Genomic DNA, 21,920 nt, shown 5'->3' with positions numbered 1-21,920 from the left:
CTGATTACAGTTGGGTACTACAAGGTAAAAATTAGACAATTCATGTTAAGTTATCCTGTGCACAGTATGTGTGCACGCACAGACAGGTTTATTTATAGGGTTTCTAGGTCACTTGCTCTCGCTCTCTTTTAAGTGTTCAAGATTTGGCTGATATTAATTGATCAGACCAGACTGTGTACACAATAGGGAGGAATGCTGGACATGGAGTCTACAGACACATCTGGTGTGTGTGTGTGTTGGGGAAGGGGAAGCAGTGTTGGAACTCCAGGGAGTGCAATCACAGGTTCGGAGGGGTGGCCATCTGCCCTGAAGTTGCTAGGAGCTGCCCCCGCCCAGCCCAGCCCTGTCACCAGCTCAAGCCTCCGGCTGATCCCAGGGTCACATGCTGGTGAGCTCTTGTCACTCTCTCAACCCTGATCCCTTCAGGCACCAGTCAGTGCAGCTCAGCCATGGCCAAGGCGGCTCCACGCACCGTGCTGATCACCGGCTGCTCCTCGGGCATCGGGCTGCGGATGGCTGTGCAACTGGCCCAGGATCCAAGCAAGCGATTTCATGGTGAGACCAGGGCATCTAAAGAGGGGCGGGGTGTTGGGCAGGACAGGGCATGTTCCCTGGAGCGTTGAGTTGCTGTTTCTTTTTTCTCATCTCTGGGACAGTGCCTCATGGAGGAGCAAACCCACATGGCTAAAAGGGGTGGAAAGAGAACCGGGGTGCCCAAAAGCTCTGCTGCGGCATCTCCTAATGCTCAGCCCCAGAATTTGCAGGAAAGCAAGGCAATAATTTCAGCTGGGACATTTAAAACAAAACGAAAAGCACCCAGTAGGCTCCTTTTAGTCCAGCAGTACACTCGGTGCCACCCTTCATCCTGGCACCCTCAGTCCCCCCCCTTGCATCTTTGTGTCCAGCGACCAATCCTGCTTTCATTGACCGCCCAGAGTCTTGTTGACACTTTGCACCCTCTATGTACTCTCTGCCTGCTTTCTAGTGTGTCCCCACCCCCACCCAGCAGCCACACCTCCTCCCTCCTGACTACCCTGCCTGCTTCCACCACCCCAATCCCAGCCTCAGCTCTTGCCAAGTCCCCCTTGCACCCTTGCTGGGTGTGGATTCAGACATCATACAAAGGACACTTGTGTAACAAACTACAGATGATTAGGGTAGGGTGGGGTGGCTATCAAATATGATAAGCATGTTACTAAAGCCCAGATGTTCCCTCCCCCTGCCGCCTCCATCTTCATTCCTGTCCCACCTACTTTGCTGTGTCTGCTGGGGGGAGGTGGAGTCCAAACAAGAAGTCTTATGCTGCTCACACTGCCCGGGCTTAAGTAACTGGATCAGGGAGGCATTGAGTCCAAAGGGCATCAGAGATAGAGAGTGAACCACAAGTCTGTTAGATAATGCTTTACTAGCTGATAGACCAGAGCTCTTTGAAGGGGCGGGGGATCTCTGCACAGCACCCACATGCATAGACCAAACATGCACAGAGATGCAAACCTTGCATGCGCAACAATGGAGACAAGCAACGTTTGCCCAGCACAGCTTGACCACCATATGTACCATATTTGTGTATGTGTACAATATGCACCACATGTGGTAATGTCACAAAAACATAACTGCCTTGCTTGATCAGACCAAAGATTCTTCTAGTTCGGCATACTTATAGCCACAGCTAGTTAGGTGCTTCAATGAAGCTCACAAAAAGGGCTGAGCATGAAGATGCTGATGGCCCATCCTTGCTGTCCAGCACTAGCAATTAGCAGTTACAGGTATACTGCTTCAATACATGGAGGATCCATTTAGCCACTGATCTATCCTCTGTGAGTTTGTGCAAGCTGCCTTTATTAAGGCCATCCACAGTATACATACAACAGGAGATGAATCTCATAAAAAGCAAAGGTAGCCAGATAGCCTTCCTTCTGTGGGATCCTATAATAAAGAAAAAGGGTTTTATACCATTGAAACAGAGACTTTATTCTCTGAGGGTACCTCCCCTCCAACTACTAGGTAAAACTAACCAATTTTGGCTTCTATTGATTTGTTTTAGCTAATGTACATCTTCTGAAATTATCTCCAGCTTTGTCATTGCAAAAACTGTCTTGTTTCTCTCTACTTCCATTTATGAAGGATGGAGACCAACCTGGCCAATAGCTGGAATGTATCATTTCAAAACTAACAAATCATTTCAAAACTAACCACTGTTTGTTTGCTTATTTGTTTGCTTATTTATTACATTTATATACCGCCCCACAGCCGAAGCTCTCTGGGCGGTTTACAACAGTTAAAAATGGTAAACATTAAAAAGTATACAAAATTTAAAAACCATCAAAGACATAAAAACAACAGCCCTAGGGACAGTTGTAATCGCAACCTGAAACCATCACAGTACCTATTAGAGGGTAATTTGGTTATATGCAACATCCTCTCACCTTCCATCTTAAAAGGGACAACTATTTTTACTGGGGTGGTGTGATGGTCCAGAGATGATGGCATCTTCCACTTGTAACCCTCTCATGTTTCCCCACTGCTTCTTCCATCTTGTTCCTTACCACAGAAAAACTGTTAAGGGTGCAATTCTATGCCTGTTTAGATGGGTGGGGAGGAAAGCCCTACAATTCCCAGCATTCTGGCTGGGGAATGCTGGGAGTTGTAGGACTTTTTCCCTATCTAAGCATGCATAGGACTGTGCCTTAAGGAGTAAGGATGGAATTGCTGCACAAGGTCTTCTGACTGAATGTGCTCGGAGCCCTCTGCCTGGAAGCTCCCTAAGACTGTGATTAAATGCAGAAGCTCTTGTTTCATCATCAGCCAGTCCTCTGCCCTGCTTTTTGCTTTGTTTACCATCCAGCCTGATGAAGAGTTCTGGAGAACGCAAATGTTTGCACACTATTTTGTGACCTTTGGGTTGGCCTAATAAAGTCATTTTGGCATCACACAGGATTTTGTATCGCATGCAAGCGAACAGGCCATCTATGCACACAACACATATACAATAGGGGTGTGCACGGACCCCCCGCTCCACCCCGTGGGCCGATCTGAAAATTTCGGATCGGCCCGCTCCGCGCCGCTCTGCCCATACTCTGCTCCTCTTTGCCGCGGAGCTCCGGCTCAGAATCGGAGCTCCGCAGTGGAGGGGAGTGGTGCCAGGTAAGGCCGGGAGAGGAGGGCGGGGGGGGGTTACCGGGCCCTGCCGCCGTCGCCGCCCGTGCGGCGACGGCAGCAGAGCCCGGTAAGGGACCAAGGGGGAGGGGGGCCTTACCTGCCTCCGTCCGCGGTCCGTCGGCTTCTTCAATTGAGCCCGCGGTTCCACCAGGAAATCTGGGCCGCAACTGCGGCCCAGACTTCCTGGTTGAACCGTGGGCTCAATTGAAGAAGCCGAGGGACCGCGGACAGAGGCAGGTAAGGGAGAGGAGGGGGGGTTTACAGGGCCCTGCCGCTGTCGCCGCATGGGCGACAGCGACAGCGGCAGGGCCCGGTAAACCCCACTTACCTTTCCGGCGGAGCTTCGGATCGAGGCGAAGGATCCGCCTTCACCTTGATCCTCTTCGCCACTCTCCGCCGGCCCCCCAATCCTCTTTGCCTCTAGACCTTAAGGGGAGGCAAAGCACCCCGCTCCGCTTCTAATTTGCCAGTCCGATTAGAAGCGGAGCACATCCCTAATATACAACACCCTGCTGTTACATAGGTGCTGTTATATATTGCTGTTACATATAAAGCTGAAAAGACTTATTAAAGACTTATGCTTGCAGATTGCAAATGCGGACAGCCACAAATACTGTTACCAAAGGAATTTAGGATTCTGTGTTAATCCCCTTCTTGCTTTACATTGCACTACAAGTTAATCCAATCTGATGTATTAAATTTCGTGAATGAAGGATACTTCCCCCCTCTTAGCTGTTGGAAGAAGGATAGGATTTATGGATGGTGACGGAAACATTGGAGCAAGATACTGGAGTCCATGAATAAGGAATGGAAAGGTGGGCAAAGGCAGAATAAGAAGACTCATATGGATGTTTCTCTATAACCATGGGATCTAGAAATCTGATTTCCCCCCCCCCCTACAAAAACGGAATCTGAGAACCACATGCTTCTGAAGGGTGTGGCTTGAAACTAAACTAGGGCCTTAGCTAGACCTAAGGTTTATTCTGGCATCGTCCCAGGGTCGTCCCTGCCTGCTCCCAGGATCCCCTGTGTCATTTACATGAACAAGGATGACCCTGGGATGATCCCGAGATAAACCTTAGGTCTAGCTAAGGACTTCAAGTCACATTCTGCCATTAGAGGCAGAATTCAAAGAGGGCACAAAGAATCCTGGCTAGAGAACTGTGAATGGAGAAATTTAAAATAAATCTCAGTTCCAGTTGAACCCACTAGGTGGCCTTAGGCAAACCATTATTCCGGTGCGCCTTCCCTCTTATAGGAAAGGAAAATTCCCTATACGAGTTCAGGCTATGTGTCCATCTAGCCCACTATTCCCTACTCTGACTGGCAGCAGGTGTCCAGGGACTCAGAAAGAGAGAAGTCTTTGCCATCACCTGCTACCAGATCTGCCCCCCCCACATTGTTTTTTGTTTGTTTGTTTTTTAATGGAGTTGTCAGGTATTGAACCTGGAACTTTGGGTATGCAAGCCATGTGCTATACCACTGACCTTTGTTTCTTCCTTAAAGAACAGTAGTGCTAGGAGAGGCAGCAACACACACCACATCCCTGGGTGGGTTTGAACCACCAACATTTTATAACAACATTGTAATAACACTGATCTGACCTGCCTTACAAGGTTGTTGTAAGGATTACTGAGCTAATGTATGCAAGTGTTCTGAACACCCTGACAGTACTACCTAAGTTCAAAGAAGTATTACAGTATAGTACACCATAGCATATTTTCATAGGACATCACATACATTCAGTATTATTATAACTTTCCATTCATTGTGTGTGTTCAAGTATATGATCAAAATTTGTATGTCTGTGACTGATTGATTGATGTTGTCCAAAGAGAGAGAGCAGACATGAAACAATATATGCAAAATCTGTGCATAGGGCACAAATACACACACACAAATACACACACACACAAATACACACTCATTATTCTTAACAACATACCGTTCCTCCCACAGGCATTTCACACACAAACACACACACACACAGCCTCACCAAGGGGATTAGCTCCAGAGGGATTTAGCACCTTGACCCCAAAGCAGCTTACAATGTGTGAATCCTCAATTGCCCTGAGGCAATCCTGACCCCTGGCAAAAAGCCAGTATTCTGTGCCTCTGAACCAGTCAATCTGGGCCCTTCACCAGTGAGATGCCCACCAGTAATGCAACAGAGCAGATCAACCAGGCAGAGCGAGCACCCCACTCTTTCAGTTCTTAATCCCTTCCTCTTCCCAGCCCTGGAGAAACATAGAGGGTTCTGAGTCACTCAGATGATATTAATATTATTAATAATAATTTGTTGTTTGCTATTATTGCTAAAAGTATTTTTAAATCAACTTTCATCCTGGGTGAAAGGTTGGTGTACAGGGTGGTGTACAAGGGTATGAGCAAAATCATCATATAAATATAAATAAATATATCGCCTTCCCTAAACATTTGGCTTTCATTAAAAACCATGAAGACTCTGGCCCTTATGGAGTCCGAATGAAAATCACACACACTGTATTCTATCCAAACCTGCTCTAGGGTTCCAGCACTCTGGTCAGCGAGTACAAGGGTCCTAGGATGACTGAGAAGTACATGGCACATTCATATGTTTAATGCATTTTTAAAATAAATCTGAAATTAATTTATTGGGTAAGTTGTATGTAAGCTTCTATTTTTTTCATTGACTTTCATTGCTTTTTTTATTATGCCCCACCCACAGTCTACCCATATGCCTCTCACTACTACAGAATGTGTGGCTATGGGCATGTGCTCTTTTCTCCTTTCCAGTCATCGCCACCATGCGCGACCTGCGCAAGAAGGACAAGCTGGAAGCAGCTGCAGGGGACACACTCAACAGGACACTCAGCATCCAACGCCTTGATGTCTGCAGTGAGGAGTCTGTGACCGAGTGCATGAACAGCCTTCCTGAGAAACGGCTGGATGTGCTGGGTAGGCATTCATGGGTGGGGTGGGGGTGGACATGGCCAGAGGGCAGGTTGTTCGCACCTATTACAGTATGCTATATGTGTGGGGGGGAGAGAAATGCTAAAAAGAATTAAACAGAGGGTGCTCTCTACTTTATTAAGTACTTGGCCTTTAGCCTATTGCAGCGTCCAATTGTACTCGGTGTTGAACCTTAATTACTCATTCAGGCTGTGCACAGGTTTGGGTATAATCCAATAGGTTTAATAAACAGGGTTCTATACAGCTGCCAGGCAGGGCTTTTAATACAGGCCTGCAGCAGGCTCCTCTCTCTCTCTCTCTCCTTATCCAAGGGAAGAGGGAGGAGGAAGCTTGGAGCCTGGTCTGTATGTAAAGAAACAGTGTACAGCTGAATCACTGTGCCTGAACACAACATAACCATTTTTGTTACATTTATATCCTACCTTTTCACCAAGGAGTGCCAGGCAGAATACATGGTCCTCCTGCACTCCCACTCCCATACACACACATTTTATCCTAACAACAACCTTATGATGTGGGTTAGGCTGAGAGAGAGACAGTGACTGGCCCAAGGTTGACCCAGGGAGTTTCATAGCTGAATGGGGATATGAACTTGGGTCTTCCCAATCCTAATCAGACACTCTAACCACTACGCCACACCTGCTCTCAGCAATTCAATAATAACTAGAATCCTGGCATGTTTGACCAGAGGGGAATGAATATATGGATAGCCAAATAACAGCCACAGGCAGGGAAATTTATTATTATTATTATTATTATTATTATTACATTTATATTCCACCCCATAGCTGAAGCTCTCTGGGCAGTTTACAAAAATTAAAACACAGAACATTAAAAACAAATATACAAAATTTAAAACCATAAAAAGCATAAAAACAGAGCTCCTTTTCAAATGATGTCTCTGCCCCCGGGCACTCAAAACATTTTCACCTTCTCAATGCAGGGGCTGTTTTCTCTCCTTCCACTGCCCACATCCAGTCCCTATGGTTTTTCTTAAATGGAGCATGTGTGAGGAGGAGCACTGGATTGGAAATGTATTGATTGCCCCATTCCCACAAACCTGGAGCTGCCTCCAGAGAGCATTGGGGCCTTGCTCCAGATGGGAGATTTTCTTGATGAGCCATTTTACGTGCACTCATCATTCCCTACTCATGGCTGTTTACACAATGATGTGTAACTCGTTTCACTTCTGTGTCTAAAGAGCAATTTCAGTGAGATTTTTTAGATCAGGGGAAATGCAGTATTTATTTCTAAAAGTGAAAGAATATGCTTCTTCCACATGTGCATTTGCACTATTCCACTATACCACAGTGCCACCTAAAGGTTCAGTAGCAGAAAAGCAGGAAAGGAAATGTTCTTTGTGTAGTGCTTGAATCTCAGTTCTTTGACGAAACTAAAAGTAGATACAGCGGATGAATAGCCTCATGTAGGGAAGCTCAGTGGGAAACAGGTAACCACTCACTATTAAATGGGGCAGAGAGGTTCTCCCCCCACCATCACAACATTGACCTGGGGGTGGGGGATGAAAGATGGATAGCAGCACTTTACCACTCTTCCTATGAGTGGATGTCATCCATACACTTATATGAACTTCCCAGGGAGCTTTGGCTATTGGGCAGTATTAGAAATGCAAATAATGAACAAATAAGAAAACAATGAGACATAATTGCAGACACAGTTGGGGTATAGGTAGGGTAACCATATGAAAAGGAGGTCAGGGCTCCTGTATCATTTCAGCAGGTGTCATTTGTAAGCATGCAACATCTGGAGAATTCCCTCTTCCTCACAACAGTTAAAGCTGCAGGAGCCCTGCCCCCTGTGCAGATACAAAAGAGGGCAGGGCTCCTGCAGCTTTAACTGTTGTGCTGAAAAGGGAATTTCACCAGGTGCTGCATGCATATAAATGGCACCTGCTATAATTCCTTTTGCTATACAACTGTTAAAGATACAGGAGCCCTGTCCTCTTTTCCATATGGTCACCCTCCACCTGACAACCACTGAGAATTCGGCCTTCTCCTTTCTGCAGAGCCTCATCCCAGACTGCCTGTCTTGGTTTGTCAGAGAGCCTAACTTTATATAGATATATTTCACATTCATAATTAGACTATCCAAAACATTTCACATATATTATTCTCACAAGCAAGTGGGCCCAGAATCCCACAGTAACTTCAAAAGAAGAGGTCTATTATAAATGAACTTTGATTTTCTCTTCACCTACACTTAAATATTGTGATAGGCTGTGGCCGAGACGTTAAAATTCACACACAGACACAGACACACACACACTGCCCAATACCAACTAAATTCTATATTGGAGAGTCAAGTATTCAAATTAAGTATGTGCACATTAAAAGCATTTTTCTCAAAATTAAATCAAAAACAAAGCCATGATTTTATACCCCTGCTCACCCACACATGCCAGCACCCAAAACAAGGTTCCACCACCCAGATTACTCTACATAATGCAGAGACCACTGTTCATCATAAGAAAAGAGCAGGAGTGAACCAACTAATATCAGCCAAGGAAAGTTCTAGATTTAAGACACCAGATTCCTTGCAAACAGCCTTTCCCCAAAAAGTAGTAGTAGTCACCACTGGTTTTGAACCGCTAGCATTGGGGCTGAGATCTTCAGGAACTAGCCAAAACATTATACCCTCAGAACTGCAGCTGATCCCATTTGTCGATCAGGGTGCTCAAAATAATTGCCGTACTAATTTATTTTAATTAATTTGACTTTGGCCATATATACATTTTCAGTTTGGTTTTAGTTGAGTATCCTCACTTTCTCAGTTCTTTAAGACAAACTTAATTTTAAATGCACAGGAACTACTTTCAGGTGAAGTAAAACAATGGGTAGGTAAGCTGTAAAGGTCTCCGTTGAGAGAGGATCCCTACCTGGCAAGGAGGCAACAAGGACTAATTCACCCTCTGTCTAAAAAGAGGTTGCTGCCAGCTGCCACCTTTCTTGGCATGTATTTCAATCCACAGCCTGGTCCTTTTGTCACATCTGGGAAGAGAAGAGAGCACTGGATTTTCAGTTGCTATGCACAAGAGTGCTGAGGTGATTGTGGTCGCCTAGCAACCACGGTGCTTCTCTTTGGGAGAGAGGCCATTGCTCAGTGGCAGAGTGTGTTCAAAAATGGCCCAGGTTCAAACAATCCCCTTTCCCTGGACCTAACTAAATGGCCACTTTAGGGGCAGAATGGGCACACACCTATCCTAAGAGAAGAAGCAGAAAATGGCAGCAGTCAGTAGGAAATGAGTGTGTGTCAGTCAGGGCCAGCTCTACTGTTGGGCAGAGGGAAACAGCTGTCCCAGGCAGCAGATTCAGGGTGTCATAAAAAGACAGGGAATCGTTTATTATTTTATTGATTTTTATTTTATTTTATTGCCAGGGAGGGGAAGAGGTGCTTTTGGGGGGAGGGGGGTTGCCCCAGGTGCCAAAATAACTTGAGTTCTATGCATCTTGAATTGGGTGAGGGAGGGGGCACCATTTGCTGCTCTGCTTCATTCAGTAAAATGTCTTGTGGCAGTCCTGCAACAAGGATGGGGGAGAAATAAAATGTGGGTTTCTCCACTCCAGCCCAGAGCATACTCTGGTTGTGTTGGAAGCTGTGCGGTGGGGGTTAATGGAGGATGAGGAGGTTTTTAACTCTGGAATGCACATTTCCCAGTGAACAATGCTGGCGTGGGGCTCGTTGGCCCTGTGGAGTCCATATCTATTGACGACATGAAGCGTGTCTTTGAGACCAACTTCTTTGGGGCCATCCGCATGATCAAAGCAGTTCTCCCCGAGATGAAACGGTGTCAGAAAGGGCACATTGTGGTCATCAGCAGTGTCATGGGATTGCAAGGTATGAATGCCATTCATGGGCTTGAGGAGGAAGCAAAGATTCCTGCAGCCACAGGGATGTATCTGCAAAACCCTTGACCTAAACTCTGTAGCTCATGTAGAGACCACATGGCCCTGGCAGCCATTTATGAAGTGCTAAAACGGAGAAAATGATTAACCAAAATAAAGACAAAAGAGGACACTGATTTGCATTAAAATGCCTGTTTTAATACAAATGTAGACTTTATTATTATAATAATGTAAATAGGAATATAGTATATCTCACTGTAGGTGCCTACCTATACAGTCTTCTGTCCAGGTCCTAGCTGTTGAGGGCAACAGTTCTTTATCAATAAAACCAGAATTAGACAGAATTGTCTTCAAATAGAGGACACCTTCAAACAGAAGATTGGTAGAGTAGCAGCCCAGTGCTAAGAACAGTTTGTTCCTTATTATTCAATCTCTGTGGTTCTTTGAAGATATTACACAGTCATCTGACAGCCCTTCAAATAGAGGATTGTCCTCCGTAAAAGAGGACACATGGCTACCCTAGTCCTGGCTGAGAACCCCACATCAGCAGGCATTCATGTCTCTCTCAGCCAGCAGGTTTGAAGCTCCCAGAATGATGGGGTGCATACGGGCTGTCCCATTTGAGGTAAGGTTGAAATGACTTTGGAGCATCAAATTCCCATTTGTAATTTAGGCTTGCAACATCCAAGAGCTGGCCGAAATGTTTGGTTTTGCTTTTAAAGTATGTTGCGCAAACCTCTAACCTCCAGTTTTGTAATTCACCTTATCCTGCCAAGATAACACGTAGTCCTGCCTTTATTTGACTTGTGTATTTGTTTCTCATTGCAAAACGTCTGAGTTCCACAGCCCATTCTCTGTGTGACCTTTACTTCAAATCCTCAAGCACCAAATCATCCCCTTATTTTTCAGATTTCTATCTCAGCACCCAAATGCATGTTAACTTTATCAGGAGTCAGCATTGTTGCGTATCTGCCAGGCAGGGTTCGCGCCCCAAATCTCTCCTTCCCCTGAGTGAGCAAGGACAGCAACAAATTGATGAAGAAGCAGCTCCGACTTGTTTTACCACCTCTAACTGGGTAGCTGTGGAGATTGGGCCATAAGGTCACCATATGAAAAGGAGGATAGGACTCCTGTACCTTTAACAGTTGTATCTTTAACCGTTGTTCTCTCGTGACCAGATACAAAAGAGGGCAGGGCTCCTGCAGCTTTAACTGTTGTGCTGAAGAGGGAATTTCACCAGGTGCTGCATGCATACAAAATGACACCTGCTGAAATTCCTTTTGCTTTACAACTGTTAAAAGACACAGGAGCCCTGTCCTCCTTTCCATCTGGTCACCCTAGATTGGAGCCCAAAGGAGAGGGCAAGCAAATGGGAAAGGGCAAAAACAGTGAGGAAGATGAGGGCCTACTGATGGCACCTTGACCAAAGGCCTCCAAAACCTGAAGCCAGCGTTGTTCTTCTGCCTCACTGATTCTGCTTAGGCAGGATCTCTTGTTGTCCAAATCAGCTCCCTGTCAGCCAATCGTAGGATAGGATGGCTCAGTTCAGCCATGTGGTCAGCAAACCATGAGGCAGGGAACAAGAAGAAGGAGGAAGTGGAGGCAGGAGACAGGAAAGGGAAAAACCAGCATCCCAGCAATCCCCTCTCACCTTATTCAGGTACACATTAATTCTTTAGCTCCAGGTTCAGTGACCTGTAGCCCTAGTTCTGCTAACAGAATCTACACTACTGCTTTATAATGGTATTGACAACTGTTGGGGCCCGTGACCCATTCTATATACTACTTTCATATCATACCACTTCCAAAGTGCTATATCCTGCTTTGTGTAGACCTGGTCAAGAACGTCACAGCCTGTGGAATGGATTGCAGTTAACTCCACGCTCATTGCTCACCTCAGTTCCCTTCTGCTTTTCAAAAAGGTGTCCCCTTCAACGATGTCTATGCTGCCTCCAAATTTGCCATGGAAGGTTTCTGTGAAAGTCTAGCTGTACAGCTCCTCAAATTCAATATCTTGTGAGTAAAAGAGAGTGAGTGAATGAGTAACGTGGGCCCAGACCTGAAAGACAAGGGCTAGACCTACGCCAGTGATTTACAGCGGTGTTGAAGTGCACTGATAACTGTTGGGGCACATTACACATTCCAATGATATGTATCGCTTTCATAGTGGTAGTTCTTGCTTTTTATTCCTCATTGTCCAAAATAATGCATTGTGTGTCCTATAAGGTATAAATGCGGGATATAGCATCTCCCTGATGAGAACATATTGATTTGACACAATGGCCCTTTCTACACCTAAGGATTATCCCAGGCAAATAGAGGGATCATCCCTGCCTGCTCCAAAGATCCCCTGTGTGTCATTTACATGCACAGAGATGATCCCGGGACAATCCTGGGGGAAAAGGCAGGTGTAGAAATGGCCAAGGCGTAGATCTGACTGGGTCAACCCTATCACTAGACAGGGTGTAGTGGCTGCCTCAGGTAGCAGATGCTATGGGGCAGGGAGTGGCATGGAAGCGTTTGAGCTGTGTGTGTCATGCAGTTTGCCCTACAGCTCCTCAACTAGCTTGCTGTCTTAGGTGCCCTCCCTAATCTAGGGTGACCATATGACCGGATTTGCCCGGATTTGTCCGGGATTTTGGTGACAAATCCGGGAGGGGGAGGGGAAATCCAGATTTTTTTCCAATCTTCCCCAGCCAAAGAGCAGCTCTAATGGGAATTAACAAAAATGTTTATAACGCCATCATTTTTAAAGATAAGGACATGAAACTTGGCACGATGGTAGCTCATAGGAAGGGCTTTAGGCATACCAAATTTTAAACAGATCCGTTCATCCATTGGTTTTGTAGGAATTTTTTAATAATTGAGGTTTTAAAATGATTATTTTTATAATCATCATTTTTAAAGATAAAGAGATGAAACTTTGCACCATGATAAGTTTTAGGTAGAGCTTTAGCCATACCAAATTTGAAACAGATCCATTCATCCATTGATTTTTAAAGGATTTTTTTAAAAATTGAGGTTTTAAAATTATTTTGTAGAACAGATTTGTCTTAAATGTGTGCTGAAAAATCAGACATGTGACCAAGGCTATGTTCAAGTGGGCACACCCCCTTGGTGCTAGACACGCCCCCTTGGAGGCCGACCATGTTGTCCTCCTTTTTGGTTTCCAAAATATGGTCACCCTACCTAATCTAGCAAACTTCAGATGCATTGGACTACAGTGCCCATAATCCTTGATGAGCATGCTGGCCAGAATGATGAGTATTGCAGTCCAACACATCTAGGAACATAGGAAGCCTTATACTGAGTCAGACCATGGGTCCATCTAGCCCAGTATTGTCGACACTGACTTGTTTCAGGCAAGATTCTTTCCTCACCTTACCTGGAGAAGCCGGGGATTGAACCTGGGACGTTCTGCATGCAAACCATGTGCTCTTTCACATTGAGCTATGGCTCCTCCCTGCTGATCTGAAGGGCACCTAGTTGGGAAAGGCTGATTTAGGGTGCAATCCTATGCATGTTTAATTTGAAAAATGACCTACTACACCCAGCAAGCTGGGAACTGTAGGGCTTTTTTCTGTCTAAACTTGCACAGGATTGCACCCTTACTGACTTAGGGAGGAATCTGATGGCCCCTAGACAGTATCTCGGGGGCCATAGGATATTTCGGATCCAGGAATCCGTGCTCCCCACCCCCTCCTCCTCACAGCTGGCGCGGAGAGAACTGCACTGGTAGCCTCTTCAAGGTCGCAAAATTGACCACAGAGAAGGAGGTAAAGGAACATTTCTGTGGGCGAGGACGGGCGGGGACTGGAGTGGCTGACTTACGAATCATCCCCAGGTCTCTCCAGTCTCCTTCCCTCCCCCCTCCCCCAGTACTCCAGCTACAGGGGCAAAAAAAAGCCCATCTAGCAAAAAGGCAGAGCAGATCACCTCCGCCACTCGTCCCACTCTGTATTGGATACCTATAAACCTCTGAGTTCAGAGGCTTCTGGACATTGGGATAGAGTTGCGACCTTAAAAGTTTTCTACCCTGCCCTTTCTAAACATTAAAAAAAGCCCATAACAAACTATTTAAATAATAAAAATAATAATTACAAAACCAAACAACATAAAGCCATCTGCCAGATTTGACAAACACACATTTATGAATTGTTCACAATATTGGCGGTAATATTTATGTGGCATGTTTTTGTTTTGTTTTGTTTTAAACAGGATGCAGCTGGAGGTTCCAAATATAAAACATAAACTTTTATGCTAGTGGTACAAGCCAAAATTCATTAATAGATAAAAGAAAAGACCTGTGTTTTTCATTAGAGTTAGGATTGCCATGTTCCTTCTCCTCTTCCAAACCCAAGGCCTGGAAAGAGACGCAATTAGATTACAAGAGCTTGGTGTGATCATTGTAATGAGCCACAGGGAGTTATTCTGGGTTTATCAGGCCACTGGCTGTGGGTTAAGAAGCTGACGGAACGATCTCGACCTTAATTACTACTTTTCATAAATAGTAAATCAATTATATTATTATGATTTCATGTTCTAAATTCATTTGAACCTGAATAAAAATAATACATCTTTATTGGCTGGGTGGGAAGGGGGAAACGACACCTCACAGAAATGTGTATTTCCAGTTATGGCACAATCCAGTTCACGTTAAGCACTTTTAGGTTACACATTGGCTTTGTTGGGAATTGTTCGAATGGAAGCTGGTGGCTCCGATGTCACAGTGGGGCTGCGATTCCGCTTTGGGTTTCAGTCAGAACCAGTCAGAACTCTAAAAGAGCTATGCAATGTGCTGAACCTGCCTTGGGGGTTGGATGTAGGCCCTTGGGTCACTCCTTTAGAGCACTGACTGGTTCTGGCTGAAATCCAGAGCAGATTCACTGTCCCACTCTCATGAGAGCCACCAGCCTCCTCTGAGCCATGTCACGGTTCTATGGGGCTTCTACTAGCTCTGTGTATATCACTGCAGAACAAAGCAGGCAGGCAAGCCAGCCACAGGTCCACTGCTTGAAAACGCCACTATGGAGGCCACGTCTCTTTTCATTTTCAACAGATCCAATACGAATTTGAGAAGGCGTCTGGTTGCTCGATACACGTACTGCTCTCCTACATACGGCAGAAAGTCCACAAATTTCACAGAGTAGCAGCTTTGCTGCAGCTCTCAATGCATCTTTCATGGTTTGGATAAAGCATTCTGCCATCCCATCCTCCGTCGGTGTGTCCCATCAATAACTTCCGGACACAGCATTGGAGGAACCTCGTTATTATTAGGCAGGCATGTTGCTGACTTGCCTGCTTGCTTTTTTTCTGCACTGATATTCGCGGAGACGGCAGATGCCCAAGAGAGGCTTGACATGGAACAGACACAACAGTCCTCAACAGGAGAGTTAAGTCTCATTAGCTGAGCTCTTAATCTTATATAATGCAAATGTATGTAAGTGTAAGTGTAATAAGCTCTGAGGTGGGGAAGCACAATATAACAACGTTGTGATACTTACCCTGACCAGAAAATGATCTGACCATGACAACACAGAAGTATTTCTCACCTCCCCCCACAGATCCATCTGTTTAGAGCTGAAAACGGCATCAAGGGTGTGACCTGCTGAATGTGTGGGTCCGGAGACCAGTTGGGATAGAGCCATGTTTGTCACGAATGCCATAAACCCCCGAGCTGCACCTCCAGTATCAGAGGCAATATGCCTATGTACACCAGTTGCTGGGGAACATGGGTGGGAGGGTGCTGTTATGCTCATGTCCTGCTTGTGGGTTTCCACAGACAGCTGGTTGGCCACTGTGTGAACAGAGTGCTGGACTAGATGGACCCTTGGTCTGATCCAGCAGAGCTCTTCCTTTGTTCTTAAGTCAAAGGTTCCTTTGAGCCCACAAGTACCCCAAATGAATCATAGAATCATAGAATCATAGAATAGCAGAGTTGGAAGGGGCATACAAGGCCATCGAGTCCAACCCCAAGCTCAATGCAGGAATCCACCCTAAAGCATCCCTGACAGATGGTTGTCCAGCTGCCTCTTGAAGGCCTCTAGTGTGGGAGAGCCCACAACCTCCCTAGGTAGCTGATTCCACCGTCGCACTGCTCTAACAGTCAGGAAGTTTTTCCTGATGTCCAGCCGGAATCTGGCTTCCTTTAACTTGAGCCCGTTATTCCGTGTCCTGCACTCTGGGAGGATCGAGAAGAGATCCTGGCCCTCCTCTGCGTGACAACCTTTTAAGTATTTGAAGAGTGCTATCATGTCTCCCCTCAATCTTCTCTTCTCCAGGCTAAACATGCCCAGTTCTTTCAGTCTCTCTTCATAGGGCTTTGTTTCTAGACCTCTGATCATCCTCGTTGCCCTCTTCTGAACACGCTCCAGCTTGTTCAAATGGAAGAGGTTACTCACTGCTTCTCTGCATGAGTCATATCACTGGCCTTGCTTCCCTCCAATCAGCTTCTGCAGGGAGGACACAGATAATTCTCCTCTCCGCAGAGGTGCAACTGAATTATCTAATCACTCTATGCACAAAGATGCGATAGAATTCCCTGCATTCAGAAGGTTACCTTGAACAGTCATTCAAGCAGAAACACCAAAAATAGGCTTCTCTGAGGGCAGGTAGCTCTTACCTTTACACATTTTAAAAGTAAAACCCCTTTGGGGTGTGTAAGGAAAGTATGCTTCTAAATTTAACTTGGTGGGGAGAGGGAATTGCCTGAACTATTTGAGAAAACATGGCCATAGCCAATTCTTTTAGACCTTAGCGATCTGATGTGATGATCGCAGGCCTAAATGTTGACTCCTTCTCTGTCTCCACTCTGCTGTGCAGCATCTCTCTGGTGGAGCCTGGTCCAGTGAACACTGAGTTTGAAATGAAGCTGATGGAGGAAGTGGCACGCTCCGAGTTCCCGGGAGCTGACGCTGCCACTGTGCGTTACTTCAAGGAGATCTATCTACCAGCCTCGCACGAGATATTCACTACCATGGGTCAGACCCCTGAGTCTGTGGCTAAGGTAGGGGCAGTCACACATGCAATGTGAGTGGGCCTTTGGAGGGAAAGTTCTTCTACCCTGACAAATCTCTGGACTGATGCGTCGACAATGTGCAAAGCAAAAGCTGACCTTTTACCAGTATTCTATATTGGCAGCAATGGCTCCCTCATTCTTTAGCCTGCCTGCCCTGTAATATAGGCACAGGTCACTCTTGAAGTCCATGGGTGGCTACATTCAGGCAAGTAAGTGGCCTCATCCTGAATCAAGCCCTTGATTTGATGGTCCCCCTCCATCTGGCCCATTAGCAGCATTAAGTGGACAGTTTTGACCTTGCCTTTTCATCCAAGCAGGGTGTAGGATTCCTCTCAGCCCAAGAGGCAGGGAAACCAAATCTAGATAATTTTATATACCACCACCACCCTGCCACTGCCACCATAACTCCCAGATGCTTGACTGGAGTTCTAGAATTCTGTGCTAAAAGGAATACAAATTAAGTAAAATACAAAATGTTGCAGTGTAGAGTGCTCCTGTCTAGGGTGACCATATGAAAAGGAGGACAGGGCTCCTGTATCTTTAACAGTTGCATAGAAAATAGAATTTCAGTAAGTGTCATTTGTATGCATGCAGCACTTGGTGAAATTCCCTCATCCCAACAATTAAAGCTGCAGGAGCCCTGCCCTCTTTTGTATCTGGTCACTTTAGTATAGCTAGAGTCTTCCAGATCCTTTGTGGGCTTAAGATTGGCTGCATTACACATGCTTTTTTCCAACAGTTATCTTTCTCTGCCTTTTGATACATGTCATTATATGACCACTAGATGGTGGTGTTGTATAGCAGAACCGTGCAATTACATCAGTCTCTCATTCTGCCATTTCTAAATAATACCACTTTCCTCATTTGGAGGAAAAACCTGTGATAATGGTTGTGAAGCATGGGAGAGGCCCTAGAGAATGACAACATTGTACAAAGGACCCACAAACTACTGTGAATGAGCAATCACGAACACACAATAAAAGCCTCATATAGAAAGCCTCTCAGGCAAAGAAAAGCTTTCCCAATCCTCCCCCCATCTGCAGTACCACCCACTGGGATCCAAGATGGCAGTTGTGAGGTTGGTTGTGTTTTTGTGTGCTCTGCAGCCTCTTTTAAATACTTTTTATTAACATATTTATATTATTTCATGGAGCTGGCGTTTTAATTGTTTCATCCGAGCTGCTCTTCTAGTAATTTGCAGTTTCAGAGAGTGGAGAGGCTTTCTTTATTCATAGCTAGAAAAGCTGCCAATCCTCCTCCCTGAAATCCTTTTAATTGTAGATGCTAGGGAGTGGACCTGGGATCCTCTCCATCCAAAGTGTGAGCTCTGTCACAAGAAAATAAGAGTCCTGGTGGATCAGACCAAAGGTCAATCTAGTTCAGCATTCTGTTCACACAGCGGCCAACTGGATGCCCAAATGGGAAATCCACAATCAGGACGTGAGGCTAAATAGCACCCTCATCTCGTGTTTACCAGCATACTTCTTACGATACCAGTGGTAATATATAACCATCATCATTAGTGATCACTCTTAGCCTTGTCCTCCGTGAGTTTGTCCAAAGCCATCAAAGTTGGTGGCCACCCCAAATCTTGCACGAGGTATGGCTTTAGGATGTTCAAAGGAAAGACACTAACCAGAAAACCTATAGGGAGAAAACATACAAGAATTAGCCATCTGCTCTAGCATACTTTTTTTTTCCTTTTTTGCGTTTTTAAGAATTGAGACCCTAAACGCAAGGATGACTGAACATCCACCAGAGAAGAAGGGTAGGGGTGAAAGGTAGTCATCTTAGAATACTGATCTTTGTTGATCTTGCCTTTCCCCAGGCTGTGGTGAATGTAATCGCTAAGGAGCGCCCACCGTTCCGGACACAGACAAACACTCTGTACACCCCGCTGGTGGCCCTGAAGTATGCAGACACCTCAGGGGAATTGTCCGTCAGCACCTATTACAACCTGCTCTTCCGCTTCACTGGCCTTTTCCACCTCAGCATGAGTTTCCTCAGATGCATCACCTGCAGCTGTTTTCGGCGCCGGGTCACCCCAGCCTGAGAAGATTGGGGGGGGGGGGCTTGATGGTAGTGTGGCCATGCCTCTCTGCCTTTCCCTGCTGTGCTGCTTTGAGACAGCCGGGTTCACCTAGACGTACGTGAGATTCTTTGCTGCAAACCCATCTGCCCTTCTTTTAAAGTCCCTGGGTTCCGGTGACTTTGCAGATGAGGAGCGACAGTGGGGAAGGAGGTGCCAGGAGGTGAAGGTGATGAGTTGTTTGGGATGCAGGCAGCTAGACTGGCAGGCATGAATCCTAGGCAATGTGGGAAAATGCTAACCCTGTGCAGCATCATGGCCTTACACTTCATGGTAACAGCAATCTAGAATGTAATTTCTGTAAACCGCCCAGAGAGCCCTGGCTATGGGAGTGGTATATAAATGCATAAATAAATAAATAAATAAATAAATAATAAAATGTGTAGAGACGGTCATAATATAAAATTAGAGGGAAGGAAATGAACCCTCACATTCTGGTATCCTTCCTGTTTTCAGGCTCTATAAATAGAATGGTAGTAAGTGAGATTGATATTTTATGGACTGTAAAAGCTCCATCCTACATGGCAGAGAGCAAATGTCTTGGGCTAATGTGAAGCAGGTACTCATGCATCTCAGTCACAGGAGATCCAGAAACAAAGGAGAGTCTAATGGCACCTTAAAGGCTAACAAATTTATACCAGCGTAAGTTTTCATGGGTGCCACAAAACTGTTCTTATTGCTGCAATAGACTAACAAAGCTACTCTGTGGAAATTGTAACAGGAGATCCATATACACCAAGTGGCCCGAGAGCTTGCGGCTCTCACTGCAGATGAGAAACATGAGTCCTGCTTTGCACACTATGAAGTTTTTCGTTACTTCTCTGTATATATGAATTGGTGTATTAATTGGTGATTGCAATATCTATCATGTGAACTCCACTGGACTCCACCATGGTGAATGTGGCTTTTTGCTTTATTCACCATGGTTAACGCCATGGGTTAAGGTGTCTTCTGAACAGTCTGGCTTTCGGCTTAACCACTGTGGTTAAAGCCATGGTTTAAGGTGTCTTCTGAATGCAGCCACTGTCAGCCTCTACAAGGGTAGCTGCCACACACCGCAGGTACTTCAGGTTGCCACACTTCAATCTCAGCAAGCAGTGAAGAGGTCCATCTTGTGACCTTTATACATATATAAGGAAAATCATGAATGATGCTCTTGACATGGGCCTGGGAGAGTTAGCCCATGACTGGTGCTGTTTTCTTGTTCAGGTTTGTAATGAGCAGCGCTGCTGGTGCCATTCCAAAATGTTCTCCATTCAGGTCAAACGGCCAGCTTGTCATTTGGAGCTTTTGTGCAGAGAATGCAAGACAGAGGTCTGAGCACTGGGAATGCTTATGCCGGCTTATTTGCCAGAAGGGGAGGCAGTTGCACGTCTTAGTCACTTGCTTGATGAATAGATTAAAAACCTCTCAGTTGATTAAAAAGGTGCCACCAGGTAGATTTTCTTTAGAGCAGACTTCCCAAATCTGGGGTCCTCCAGTTGTGTACAACCCCCATCATCCCCCAGCTATCCATGCTGGCTAGGGGATGCTGAGAGTTGTTTTCCAACACATCTGGAGAATTTCCTTCTTCTTTAAATGTAAGTACTTTCAGGAATTGCAGGTGGAAAATATCAGTACTCAGGAAGAGGCACCCTCCCACTCCCTCTCAGAGATAGGGATGTCTCCTCTGCTATTTCACTTTCTGCATCAGATGTGGTCATTATCTCAGAACTAGGTTAGCTCCAGTTTCTCAGTATGCTTGGGCAAGGAAGTTGAAGTCAGTCCCCTGCATGCCCCCCACCATTCGTTGTGTGCGCTCATATGTAAATGTTTACACACTCCTCCCGTGGCAAGCAAGAGAGAGCAACTGTCACTGCTGAATACCTCTCCTGCTGGAGCCAATGGGTTGTACTCATTGTAAAGGTGAACAGATAGACTGTGCTGGGCAGAAGACCAATGGGTTATGTAGTTAGCCTGATATCAGTGAATACAAATTCTGAATGTCAACGAACCTTAGCAGGCCACCTGGAGGCCAAGGGAGGGGTGAAACGCAGGTCAGAAGGGTAATCCTGTTTAGCACTGATATGCACCAAGTCTGCATCACAAAGGCCCTGGCTGAGCCGCCTGGGGCGTGGGGAGAAGGGCAGACAGCGGTTTTTAAAAAGGCGGCAAGCCTTGGCGCCAAGAAGGAGGGGGGAGGGTGAAAGCAAACAAGGGGAAAAGGTTATTTAACTGAGAGCCCATCCTAGAACTCCTGTGCTGATCTTACCTCGCCAAAGGATGCGGAGAGAACCATGATGAGAGAGGCAAGGCCCTACCAGCGAGTAGGTAGCAACAGTTAAGGTTTTATTATTTTTACGTTACTGGGTTTTTTATGCTATGCATGTTTCAAGTTATTCTTCATTATTTCCCCCATGTATTTACCCTACCCTTAATCTTAATAAAGCCTTCTGCTTTACAGTTTGGGCGTCCTGTTTGTCCTGGCTTGGGTCCGTGCTAAATCCGGTGTTAATGGCTCACAGAAAACCGTGCTCAGTCTTTACCCTCGTCACCACTGCTACTGCAACAGAGCGAGCCCAGAGGAAGAGGGCTGTGGCAGCCAGTGTTGCTGTTCCTTCACCGTCATCACCGGGGTGGGGTGGGGGAATCCACTGCTCTCTTCGGTGTCATCAATGGAAGGAGGTGCTCTTCTGGGCCCAGGGAGAGCAGTGGTGAGACGCTGCAACTACCAGAGGCCCTGCTGCCTCTACGTCTCTCTCTCTCTCTCTCTTTCTCTGAGACCAGTGTTCAATGGCCAATTGTCTTGCTCCTCCTTCTTGCCACCACCACTCAGAATGCCCAGAGGAAGAAGGTTTGG

At 45.9% G+C, this 21,920-nt stretch overlaps 2 protein-coding genes across 2 annotated transcripts in view; one reads left to right on the top strand and one right to left on the bottom strand.

Annotated features, from left to right (window-relative positions):
* Window positions 1-2,598, bottom strand: part of COL5A3 (collagen type V alpha 3 chain) — a 162,955-nt gene extending 160,357 nt beyond the window's left edge. The window contains exon 1 of the mRNA XM_063119273.1: window positions 2,427-2,598. Within this exon, the coding sequence (XP_062975343.1) occupies window positions 2,427-2,490 (64 nt within the window). The 5' untranslated portion in view covers window positions 2,491-2,598. The remainder of the gene's footprint in view (window positions 1-2,426) is intronic.
* On the top strand, window positions 376-21,523 carry RDH8 (retinol dehydrogenase 8). Its single transcript, XM_063119282.1, has 6 exons — window positions 376-555; window positions 5,935-6,096; window positions 9,787-9,966; window positions 11,897-11,990; window positions 16,797-16,980; window positions 18,821-21,523. Exons 1-6 carry the CDS (start codon window positions 450-452, stop codon window positions 19,043-19,045), a joined length of 951 nt encoding a protein of 316 aa, XP_062975352.1. The 5' UTR covers window positions 376-449; the 3' UTR covers window positions 19,046-21,523.
* The last annotated feature ends 397 nt before the right edge of the window (window positions 21,524-21,920 follow it).

Source organism: Elgaria multicarinata, chromosome 3 (assembly GCF_023053635.1).
Source record: "Elgaria multicarinata webbii isolate HBS135686 ecotype San Diego chromosome 3, rElgMul1.1.pri, whole genome shotgun sequence".
Lineage (NCBI taxonomy): Eukaryota > Metazoa > Chordata > Lepidosauria > Squamata > Anguidae > Elgaria > Elgaria multicarinata.
The sequence above is the reverse complement of the archived record's forward strand: the minus strand, read 5'-3'. Positions and strand labels throughout refer to the sequence as shown.